General features: G+C 37.9%; 2 protein-coding genes across 3 annotated transcripts in view; one reads left to right on the top strand and one right to left on the bottom strand.

Annotated features, from left to right (window-relative positions):
* RNF115 (ring finger protein 115) overlaps nt 1-12,764 on the bottom strand; it is a 73,131-nt gene that overhangs the window by 20,975 nt on the left and 39,392 nt on the right. For both annotated transcript variants that reach the window (XM_069480726.1, XM_069480727.1), the window contains one exon: nt 11,847-12,058. In XM_069480726.1, the coding sequence (XP_069336827.1) occupies nt 11,847-12,058 (212 nt within the window). The remainder of the gene's footprint in view (nt 1-11,846; nt 12,059-12,764) is intronic.
* LOC138389132 (small ribosomal subunit protein uS8-like) lies at nt 10,849-11,247 on the top strand. The gene has a single exon (XM_069477313.1). The coding sequence runs from the start codon at nt 10,849-10,851 to the stop codon at nt 11,245-11,247; it is 399 nt and encodes a 132-aa protein (XP_069333414.1).

Here is a 12,764-nt window from a genome sequence, read left to right as displayed (position 1 = left end):
GTCATGGCTAAGCATTTACATATTTATACATACAATATTTTTATATATTACTTTTATTTCTCATTTACATTAATTGGAGAATAATATAATATATACATATATTTTTAAAAATTATGATCTATAGGTTATATTATCAATGAATTTCAAATCAGATAGAGGCCTTACAAGATATGTGTTATAAAAGGGAGATGTTAGGTCTGATATAGGAAACAACCATTTCAGTTATATGAACAAATACATTCTAGTTTTTTCTTAAGTTATATTAAATTGGAATTCTACCACTTGTAACCAGAGTTCTGACTAATACAACCACAAAAGCATCAGATAAAAAAAATACCAGATGAAAACATAGAAATAAATTTTTAAAATCTTAGAATAAGGAAAGCCTTTTAAAGCTTGATGTCAAATCTGAAAGACTGAAAGATTTGATATCCTAAAAATTAAAAACATCTATACAGCAAAAGTTACCAAGGATAAAAGACAGAATGAAAAGAAATTTTTATTTGCAATGTCTACAAAAGATTCAAATCCATACTACATATAGAGAGAGCCCTTAAACAATGTTTTAAAACTGGGAAAAGTATATTAACTTACAGAATAAAAATATGAATATCCGATAATTGTATGAAAATAAGCTTAATCTAAAAGTGAAAAATCAGAGAGACATAAATTAAAACAAAAGTAACTACCATGTTTTTGTCTATCAGATTAGCAAAGATGAAGACTGATAATATCTAGTTTGATGAGGATATAGGATACATTTTCAAATGCTGTTGGTGGGACTGTAATAGTTACAGCCTTTCACGAGGGCAATTTAGCAACATCAATTTTTAAATGGTCATGCCCTTTGACCCAGCACTTTTCCCTGTTAGAAGTTCATTATACAGCAACATTTCTACAGACATTCACTCTCAGGTGAGATAAAGCAGTTGGTAGGGCTGGGCACGGTGGCTCATGCCTGTAATCCTAGCACTCTGGGAGGCCGAGGCGGGTTGATTGCTCGAGCTCAGGAGTTCGAGACCAGCCTGAGCAAGAGCGAGACCCCATCTCTACTAAAAATAGAAACAAATTATCTGGCCAACTAAAAATATATATAGAAAAAATTAGCCAGGCATGGTGGCACATGCCTGTAGTCCCAGCTACGTGGGAGGCTGAGGCAGAGGATTGCTTAAGCCTAGGAGTTTGAGGTTGCTGTGAGCTAGGCTGATGCCACGGCACTCACTCTAGCCCGGGCAACAGAGCAAAACTCTGTCTCCAAAAAAAAAGCAGTTGGTACCAGACCAGCATTAATACCTAGAACAACTTAGAAAATCCATATACTTAGAAAATTCAGGTAATTTGTTTGAAGGCCAAGGAGAGCTGCACTATGTCAATGAGAAATATAGGGGTTAAGACTCTACAGAGGGAATAATGTTGGAAGAAGCAGGCAGTTTCTGCAACTGCATTTGTTGGTGCTGGGCAAGAGCAGATGGCTGAGAATCCTGTACAAAGATTCAATGGAGGGCCACTGTGAGAAAAACAGCCAATCTGGGTCTTTTGGCAAAGACTCAGGAGGCACACAGCATGTGGCACAGCACACAGCAGTTTTCCCTTCACAACACTTATCAAACCTTAGACTACATACGGCAGTAAATAAAAAAACTAAGCGGAAGCCTTTAGAAAATAGAACAGAGTGCTACAGCACTCTCATTAGACCAAGATTAGAGTTCAGGACCTACTGGAGAAAGGGCCTCACAAAATACATCAAGCTCTAAATTGAAACCTCTGGAAGCCAAGGGTGATCCCTAAGTACACTATCCTTACCAGGGCTGCAACCCAATCTTATCTTGGCATAGTCCCTGACAGAATCAAAATGATCATCCACTATTCTATGTAAGTCTAGCAAGAAAAGAATAAACCCTCTCTAGCAAAAAGTAACACTGTCGAGAGCCTCTACAATTTTTTACACAAATTACCTACATTTAACCAAAAATTAATGGACATACCAAATGACAGGACAAATGACCAAAAACCAAGAGGAAAAGATAAACAACAAAAACAGACCCTGCAGTAATCTAGACATTGCAGTTTAAAAAAGGGCTTTAAATTAACTATGACTAATTTGTTATAGAAAAGACAGAGAATTTCACCAAAGAATTTGAACCCATAAAGCAATCAAATGGAAATTTTGGCAATGAAAAATATTATATCTGAAACAAAGAATTCATTAGATGTAGCAGGAGATTAGACATAGAGATTAATGAAACTGAAGATGGATCAATAGAAAATATCCAAACTGAAGTATAAAGGGAAAAGAATGGAAAACATAGAAAGATACATTTTCACAGATATATAAAAATATATAAATAAGCATGAGTGTTCAATGCAGTGGAGTTTACAATGATGAAAAAAGAATCTAAAAGATATCCAATGGCCATAATTAGGAGACTATATAAATTAATTATGGCGTATTCATAAAACAGAATTCTATTTACGTGTTTAAATGTGAGAGATCTGGCAGATATAAAAGCAATGACATAGAAAAATGTACAAGATACATTGTAATATGAAGAAAATTAAATATTCAAAATATCCAACTAGATATTGTTTCTGCCTTCATGGAAGTGTTAGAAAAATTACAACAAGTATAAACAGGTATATAAATTGGATTTTTTACTTTCCAGATAAACATAGCAAAAACTTTAAAAAATATTTTTACATATCTCTAATGGCTCGCTATTGTCTTCCTAAATGTGTACTTAGAATAAGAATGTTAGGGCAGTGTTTTCCAAGGCAGGTATACTACCATTAAATTATTTTTATATACACAGGGGTATTTTCAAAACAAATTCAGTGATTACACACTTGTTTTAATTCAAAAGCCTGCCACATTTCTTATGTGAAAAGTCAGAGACAAACAAGATGATATTTACTCTGGATTTAGAGAGCCTGGAGAACCCAGAATCTCAAAACTTCCCCACAATATTCAATGACCTAAGAAAATGAACAATAACTCTTATGCTTATCCCTTACCACTCCACTGTTACTTGAGCAATAAGTGAAATCCAATTTAATACGGCCTAGGTGGCAAAATGTAAAAGTAACAATAGTAAAAGTTATATTAAAAAGGAAATGCATGAATTCACTAACATATCTTAAAATTATGGAAAATGTTTCCTTTAGTATGTGCTATATGCCAGGTTATTATGTTAGGCTTTAGAGAAATAAGGATCCTTGCCTTCTTGGAACTTACAGTCCAAACCGTGAGTGGGAAAGAGAGACATTAAATAGCCACACAAAAATAAATCTGCTTCCGTGGCTAGTGCTAAAAAGCACACAGAGCTCTGTGAAAATATACACAGGGACGCAGTTAAGAGTGCCAGGAAAAGCTTCCCAGAGGAAGTGATACTTGAAATTACATCCAAGGGATGGGTCTGAGTTAACCTAAGGAAAAGAGTCGGGGAGCAGGGCTGGAGGCAGAACATTCCAGCAGATGAAACTGAAATGTACAAAGGCCCACGGTTCAGCAGAGCAATTGTGGGGTACTCAAAGGCCAGTGAGCATAGAATGGAGAGAGTCAGGGGAGGAGAGGTGTCGAATAAAGTCAGAGAAGTAGGTAGAAGCCTACTTTAGAAACCTAAGGCATTTTTATTTTATCAATGTTTATTTTTAATTTTTTGATTTTATTTTGTTTTTAAAATTTACTAAGTTTGCTTTATTTTTAATGTGTTTATTTTTATGGTTACTTTCTATTAATGGCAAATGTTTTTCCATCTGTGTAAACAGTATGAGTTAAAAGATGTATTCAGCTGCAAATAACAAATATCTGACTAAAAATGGCTTAAGCTGCAAGAACATTTATTTACCTTAATTAACAAATAGTCTGGAGGTAAAGAGTCCCAAGTTTGGTATGGCAACTGAATGAAAGATGCCTCTTTCCATTTTCCTACTCTGCCATGCTCAGCACATCAGCCATGTCTCCCATAAATGGCTACAAGATGGCTGCAGCAGCTCCAGGCATCACAGCCTCACACAGGAAGTGAAAAGCTAAGATTCTCCTTGGGTATTTCCTTTATAAGAGAGGAAAAATTTTCTCACACATCCTTCCTTTAGGTCTCAGCTGGTAAGAAATGGGTCACATGCCTATGTCAAAGAGCCTCAGAAAATAGTATCTGGCGTTTTCTGATCCTATTTCAGAAAGTGGTCTCTACTTAGCAACAAAGATGAGTGGAAAAAATGGCGATTTGGCTATTGAAGATATAGTCAATAAAGTTTGCACATGTGAAAATATGAAGCTTCCCTTTTATAATATTTCTAAAGTTAAAAACAGGTGAATCTAATTTTTAAAAACATTAAATAATAATGACGACGGGGAAAAATTCATCAAGAAATATTTAAATGACTGAAATGTAGAAAACACTGATTTAGGTAACCTAAATTTCTCAGTTCATGACACCCACAAAAAAAGGGGGGGGAATTCCCATGCTTAATATATTTGACAAGTGAGATAAGATAAAAATCTTCAGAATATTGCTAAAACATTGTTTAATGTGAAATAAATGTTAATGTGTTAATTCTATGCTACAATTAATCTAAATTAGCATACCATTTATTCTATTAGCTGAAGTAGCTGATAAAATAGCTAATTAGCAGACACTGTAGCTGGCTGACCCCAAATCTATCCTCGACACCATTCTCCCTTGTCACTTCCCATTGTAAAGGACAAAAAAGCTAAATCCACGTTCTCTCAGCTTTCCCTTACAACTGGGGTAAGAAGCATGTGATACAATGCCCAGTGAATGGAATTCTCTTGGCAGCGGGTATGGAGGTAGAAGGTGTTGGGTAAGGGTGGGGCAGTAGAAGTTTTTGCTTTCCTTAAAAAAATGGGATAAATGGCCGGGCAGTGTGGTGGCTGTAATCCTAGCACTCTGGTAGACCGAGGCAGGTGGACTGCTCGAGGTCAGGAGTTCAAGACCAGCCTGAGCAAAAGCGAGACCCCCATCTCTACTAAAAATAGAAAGAAATTAGCAGGCCAACTAAAAATATATAGAAAAAATTAGCTGGGCATGGAGGTACGTGCCTGTAGTCCCAGCTATTCAGGAAGCTGAAGCAGGAGGATTGCTTGAGCCCGGGAGTTTGAGGTTGCAGTGAGCTATGATGATGCCATTGCACTCTAGCCAGGGTGACACAGCGAGACTCTGTCTCAAAAAAAAAAAAAAACCCAGGGGGTAAACAAGCTGGTGCCAAACCTTTCCCCATTCTTTCCACTAAGCAGTAAGTATGAAAGAAAGACCAAATAGAATCACAGAGATTCAACCCTGATATGGTTAAGACACTGAACTAACCTGCTGCTACCTACCTACAGACTTCCTGTTATATGTAAGAAAAGTCTTGTTTAAGTCACCCTCACATCAAGTTATACATTATTTGCACATTACTAAGTAAGGTAATATGATTATCTGGTAAAGGACATGTGAAAAAAGGAAGCTTAAGTCTTTCTCCCACTCTCTGCTATTAGTCAAAGGGACAATGTCACAGTACAGTATACCACTATGTTCTACGGCATGAAAAGGCAGCAATCAACCATGGAAGAATGATTCAAATTAATGTATTCACAGTGACATTTTATTAGTTTGAGCAAATTTTTGAGCAAAAGTTTGTTTTGCTTTGTTTTAATTTTTTAGGGACAGGGTTTAGCTCTACTGCCCAGGCTGGAGTACAGTGGTACAATCAGAGCTCACTGTAGCCTCAAACTCCTGGGCTCAAGTGATCCTCCTGCCTCAGCCTCCTGAGTAGATGGGACTACAGGGGCACATCACCACGTCCAACTGTATTTTTTTTTTTTTTTTTTTTTTACTTTTTGTAGAAACAGGGTCTCAGGTCTCGTTATGTTGCCCAGGCTGGTCTCAAACTCCTACCCTTGGGGGGCGGGGAGAGGGGGGCGGGCAGGCCAATATACGTAACCTAAACTTTTGTACCCCCATAATATGCTGAAATAAAATAAATAAGTAAATAAATAAACTCCTGCCTTCAAGTGATCCTCCTGCCTCAGCCTCCCAAAGTGCTAGGATTACAGGCATGAGCCACCATGTCTGGCCTCATGGATTTTATTTTAATCATTATTCATTTTGATGGTCAAATAATCCAATTTGGTCAGAGTAGTTCGATCTAAACATTTTAGGCAGTAGCCCTTGTTCACAGTCCTTAAATTAATAAGAGAGTTGGAGGATCACTTGAGCCCATGAGTTTGAGGTTTACAGTGAGCTATGATCATGCCAGTGTACTCTAGCCCGGGCAACAGAATGAGACCCTGCCAAAAAAAAAAAAAAAATCCATGCGTCCATGCTAAAATAAATAAATAACCAGACAGAGAGACAGATAAGGTGGGGCAGGAAGAAGAACTCTTTTTTACAGAAGAATGCCTAGTATCTGTGGAAGAAATCATAGAAAATCATTATTTTATAGCCATTACAGTAATAATTCAGGCAAGGATCATCAATGGATGCTAACATCATCAGGTGAAAAACTATTAGGGTACCAGATATTCACTCAATTGCTAAGTTATCACCGCAGATTATACACTAATTACAAAGGAGAAAGGGTACCTTTATGAGAAAAAAATTATCATTACCCATGATGGGACAATCCAACATCATGTGCCACCTTTTGTGATACGCTGATACATCACTATCTCTTTGGTACTCTTACCCAGTGAAGAAACAATCAGACGAGTCCAAATTAACAGACATTCTGCAAAAAAGGAAAAACCTAACATGGACTCTTAAAAACTAAGGGAAGTCATCTGCGGGTTTTCCAGTGGACAGCACAAACTACACCATCAGCCACAAGCTAGCATTAGCTACCAGACATGTGAACAAATGAGTCTACAGATGATTTCAAGCTCTCGCCTTTAAGTCTTATGGCTATCACCCTACACATCATATAGCAAAGACAAACCATATCCTCAAACTATTATCTAAATTTCTGACTGAAAGAAGTATTGATTTAATTGGGTTAAGAAAGCAGTAGAGGTATTTCTGCCAGACCAAAGAGATCAGGCAAATGTACAGAACACGAGACAGCATGGTTTACACAGAAAACTGTAAGTTTGGTATTGGTGGAGTAAAAGAAAAGCAGGAGGTGACAGGAAACCAGGCTGCAGAGGATGGAAGGGTTATAAAACACAGAGGCCCTTATATATAAAGTTATGGACCCTATGACAATAGTATTTTAAGCAGGGGAGTGTATACAGATTTGAAAATTTAGGTAGATAATCCTGCAAAGCTAATATGGGAATAAATTTAAGAATGGAAAAGCTTTGAAGGAGAAAAATGTCAGGAGGCTAATGCAATAATGAGGCAAGCAAGAAATGATGGGGAACTGAACTATGGGAAAAATGGCTGGTCAAAACAGGAGTTGAGAAATAGGAAATAAAAGTCAGAAAGGGCCGGGCGCGGTGGCTCACGCCTGTAATCCCAGCACTCTGGGAGGCCAAGGCGGGAGGATCACTCGAGGTCAGGAGTTCGAGACCAGCCTGAGCAAGAGCGAGACCCCGTATCTACTAAAAACAGAAAGAAATTAGCTGGACAACTAAAAATATATAGAAAATATTAGCCAGGCATGGTGGCATATGCCTGTAGTCCCACCTACTTGGGAGGCTGACAGAGGAGGATGACTCAAGCCCAAGAGTTTAAGGTTGCTGTGAGCTAGGCTGACGCCACGTTACTCACTCTAGTCTCGGCAACAAAGCGAGACTCTGTCTCAGGGAAAAAAAAAAAAAGTCAGAAAGACTTGATGACTAATTAGGATGTGTGTATATGAGAGGGGTGGATGAGACAGAGAAGATCTGAAGTCAATGCCCAGGCTCCTAACTTGGGTAGAGAGTGGTATCCCCAATCAAAACAAAAATAAAGGGAAAGGATCAAGTTTAGAAGAAAAAGTTTAGTTTCCATCTTGGTGAGTTTGGAGTATCTATGGAACACCTAGATCGAAATGTGTAACAAGAAGTTGTATAGTTAAGCCTTAAATTAGGGGAAAAGGTCAAAACAGGAATACAGATCTGAAAGTCTTCAGTATATAGGTAATTATTATATTAGAACCATAACAGGATTTGAGAATGACCAGAGAGCTCTTATAGAGCAGTGGGTCCCAACCAGGGACAATTTTGGGCCTAGGGGAAATTTCTGGTTGTCATAACAGGGGTGGGAGCAGGGGGTGTTATGGGCATGGAGTGGGTAGAGCCAGGGATGATGATAAACATCCTATAATGCACAGAAGAGCCCCACACAACAAAGAATTACCTAGCCCAAAATATCAATAGCTGAGAAACCCTGTTGTAGAGTAAGAGGAAAAGCAGAATGAAGGAAGCATCTTAGGAAAACCAGTATTTAGGAAGTACCCGTAAGGAAAAGTCAGAGAAGAAAATGTGCTGACATGCAGGTCAAAGCAGTAGAGAATTTCAAGGAGGAAAAAAAAAAGACCAAAGAAGTTGAATTCAGTGAATTGGACTTTACAATAAAGATTTTAAACTACCCATTGGGTCTGCAATTAGAAAGTCACCACAGTGAAAGAAGGCCAGACTACAATAGGTAGAAGAACAATGGAAGATGAGAAAATACACAAAGTAAATGTAGACACCTCTTAAGAAATTTTATTAAAAAAGAAAAGAATGAGATTAGGCATAACTAGAGCAGTGATTCTCAACCCTGGCAACAATAAGAATAACCTTGGGAGCTTTTAAAAAATACCAATACCTGGACTCACCCCAGACTAATGAAATCACAATCCCTGGGGGTGGGGCCCAGGTATTGGTATTTTTAAAAATATCCTCAGTGACACTAATGTACAGCTAGGATTAAAAACTATGGACCTAAAGGGTAAACGGGTAGCCAAGGGGCATAAAGGGGGAAATGGGAGCAGGAAGAGGAAACGGATGAAACAAAATCCTGAAGAAGTAGGTAAGGAATGGGTCAGGAACATGGGCTGACAGGTTTGCCTTGAGAAAAAGAAAGGACACTTCATCTCAGGAGACTGGAGAGAGAATGAATGTTGAGATAGAGAAGTTGGGCACAGGGATTTGGGGAGTTCATGCCTAAGTCCCCAATTTTCAAAATGGAGAATATAAGTCAGCCGCTGAGAATCAGCTATTGGATAGGAAATTTGGAGAGTGAAATTTGATAAAATTCAAAATATTTGCTGAGGGAATGCAAAACAAAAGACAAATCAAAAGCACTGACAGTCCAGTGGAGATTAAATGCACTTTACTATCTGCAGGGCCACCAATGGGCATACATATGTGATTTCCCTTTAGCAGTGCTTAACCAACCCCTAGTAAAGGAACAAGGAAAAGCAGACCACAGCACTGGTCCAAAATTGGTGGCCTAGTGGGTTGGAAGGAAAAAAAAGATAAACAGCACATGAGGTAAAGGTTTAGATGAACTATAGTTGAAAAAAGCTCAACAATGGGGTTTCAAACAGGCAGAGAGACACCATATGTACTTTCTAATAAACTGGTACTAACCGATGGGCACACATGGGCAGAGGGAAGTAAAAGTCACTGGAAATCATACAAGGGGGAGGGGGGAGGGGAGGGGTACCCTATTCAGATGATGGGCAAACTAATAGCCCTGACTCAAACATTACAAAAGCTATCCATGTTAAGAAAAATATTGGTATATCCTTAATATTTTGAAATAAGAAAAAGAAAATCTACATGTAGTTTAACTGGCACAGGATATAACGGAGTTACCTCTGGGCACCATAAGCTATTAAAACAATCTAAAATTTCATTTAGTTTTGTCCTAGACAATTCCATTAAATCTAATTTCCCATATCCTGCATTTGTCCTAAGAAGGAAAGTCTGCAACTAACTTTGAAATGTACAAAAGATGAACTAATGAACAGACAGATGGACAGATATGTGACAAAGCAAGTAGAGTAAAATGTTAATAGTAAAGTCTAGAAAGTGTGGGGCTGGGGAGTGTAAACTTTAGAAGAGACTGTCCAATAGAGCTTTCTGAGATGATGGAAATTTTCTATAATCTGTGCCGCCAAATATAGTAATTATTAGCTACACATGGCCACTGACCCCTGAAATGTAGCTAGTGGGACTGAGGAATTTTGGATTTTGAGTTTTATTAACTTTTAATTAATTTAAATTTAAACTGATATGGCCATATGTGGCCAGTGGCTGCCATATGAGATAGTACAGCACTAGATTCATATAGCCCTGGGTTCAAGTCCTAGGGTCACTACTGGCTGTTACTTTATTTGTCTTTGTCTCAGTTTATTTTTATATAAAATGAAAACAGCAATAGCACCTATTACTTCATACAGATTGAACAAGATATAGTAGATAAACCATGAAGCATTGTCCTGCACATATGGCAAACACTTAAAATTAATGTTTATTATTCCTACTAAATGGGAACCATGAGATCAGGGACCACCATCTGTTTTGCTCACCATTGTATTCCCAGCACCTACTACAGTGCCCCATACATAAAAGACACTCAATAACATTTGTTGCATGACTATTTTTGCAGTCATAAGACTTTACATTTATCCTATTAAATTTCATACTAAGTCCACTGCTCCAACCTGTTGAAATCTTTTTGAATTCTAATGTCATCTAATATATTTCATATCTCTTTTAGTATCTTCTAAAATTTTGATAAATATATAGCTGTGGTTTGAATGTGCCCCGCAAAGTTCATGTGTTGGAAACTCAATCTCCAAGCGTTGAAAGGAGGGAACTTTAAGAGATGATTAGGTCATGAGGGCTCTGCCTTCACAAGTGGATCAATGCCTTTATCATGAAAGCGGATCAGTTGCCTCTTTCTGCGCTCCCATAATGGTGTGCATGCCATAATGGTGTGCCACAGTGGTCCAGCCATGGCTGAAGCTCTTAAGAGCATCAACAATGCCAAAAAGAGAGGCAAATGTCAGATTCTTATAAGGCCGTGCTCCAAAGTCATTGTCCGGTTTCTAACTGTGATGATGAAGCATGGATACACTGGTGAATTTGAAATCATCGATGATCACAGAGCTGGGAAAACTATTGTGAAACTCACAGGCAGGTTAAACAAGTGTGGAGTGATCAGCCCCAGATTTGATGTGCAACTCAAAGATCTAGAAAAATGGCAGAATAATCTGCTCCCATCCCGCCAGTTTGGTTTCACTGTACTGACAATTTCAGCTGGCATCATGGACCATGAAGAAGCAAGAAGAAAACACACAAGACAGAAGATCCTTGTATTCTTTTTCTAGGGATGTAATACATACTTACAAATAAAACGCCTCAATGGAAAAATAAATAAAGTGGATCAGTTATTGTGGGGGTGATTCCTGATAAAAAGATGAGTTCTTTCTCACTCATGGGTGCTCTCTTGCCCTCCTGCCTTCCATAATGGGATGATGCAACAAGAAGGCCCTTGCCCTATGTGGGCCCCTCGACCTTGGACTTTCCAAACTCCAGAAGAAACAAGAAATAAATCTCTGGTAGAGATTTTATTTCTCTATAAGAAATATATCTCTGATCTTTATAAATCACCCAGTCTCAGGTGTTCTGTTAGAACAACACAAAATGGACTAAGACATATAACATCTATATATTAATCTGAGACATTAATAAAAATGTTAACTAGAGACTTATAACATTGGTTTATCACCCTTTAGTTTAAAATCCAGGTGAATACAGACTAGGTAATATGTGAGTACAAATATGCAATTTAGCTTCATTTTCATCCTGCCTATATATCTTCATCTTGTCCACAAAGGTAGTAAGTATGAGAATCTCATAAGGATTAGATTATGCTAATACATCCTTCACTGAAACTACCCTTGAAGAGAATGCAAAAACAACTCACCCTTCAATAGCTGGAGATCTATCAGGACGAGTACTTCCTCGAGATCTGTATCTGCGAGTCACTGGTAGCCGTGGAGGTCGACTTGGTCCCCAGAAGTCAGTGTGGGTTTGGTGACCCCTCTCATTGGCTCTATTATCTTGGTCCAGTGGATTGCTACTTAGAAATGGTCTAAAATCTTGAAAAAACATTGTGTGATCCAAATGGTCCCAGAGCTAGTAAAAACCAGAATTAAACCACATATTAGGAAAAAAGAATCTAATTAAACATCTGGATTGTTTCCAGATTTTTGCTATTACAAATGGCATTATGATTATTGTATGTGTCTTCTGCTGCAAAAGTACAAAAGTTACTCTATTAGTGATCTGTAAAACTATTTTACGGTCTATACATCTTCTACTAGGTAATGCCAAATTATTTTCCAAAGTGCCTGTACGAATTTACACATTCACCAAGAGTGTTTAAGAGTTTGTACTATGCTACATCCTGGCAAGCACTCTGCATCATAGGACTTTTTGTTGTTGTTGTTGTTAGTTTTTAATAATCTGGTAGATACAGAATGATATCTCATTGTGGGGTTTTTGTTTTGAGTGTGTTAAGAACCAATAGGAGGGTTTATTTAAAATGCATATTCTTTGGCTTTATGCCAGAAACTAAATTTAATAGATTTGTGGTGAGCCTAAAAGATTCTCTCTAGCAGTTCTTTTAGGTCAGGTCTACTAATAATGAACCTTCTCAGCTGTTGTTTATCGGGAGACATCTTGATTTCTCCTTCATTCCTGAAGGGCAGTTTGCCAGATTTAGAATTTTTGTTTGGCAGGGGGTTTTTTCTTCAGTACTTTAAAATATGTCATCCAATTGCCTTCTAGCCTCCATGGCTGCTGCTGAGAAATCAGCAGAAAGTAATCTTATTTAAGATCA

Source organism: Eulemur rufifrons, chromosome 8 (genome assembly GCF_041146395.1).
Source record: "Eulemur rufifrons isolate Redbay chromosome 8, OSU_ERuf_1, whole genome shotgun sequence".
In the NCBI taxonomy this organism is placed as follows: Eukaryota; Metazoa; Chordata; class Mammalia; order Primates; family Lemuridae; genus Eulemur; species Eulemur rufifrons.
This window is presented reverse-complemented; position numbering and strand designations above follow the sequence as displayed.

Excerpts from the sequence above, each read along its gene's own strand:
- LOC138389132 (XM_069477313.1), top strand. The coding sequence starts at position 10,849 with ATGGTGTGCCACAGTGGTCCAGCCATGGCTGAAGCTCTTAAGAGCATC.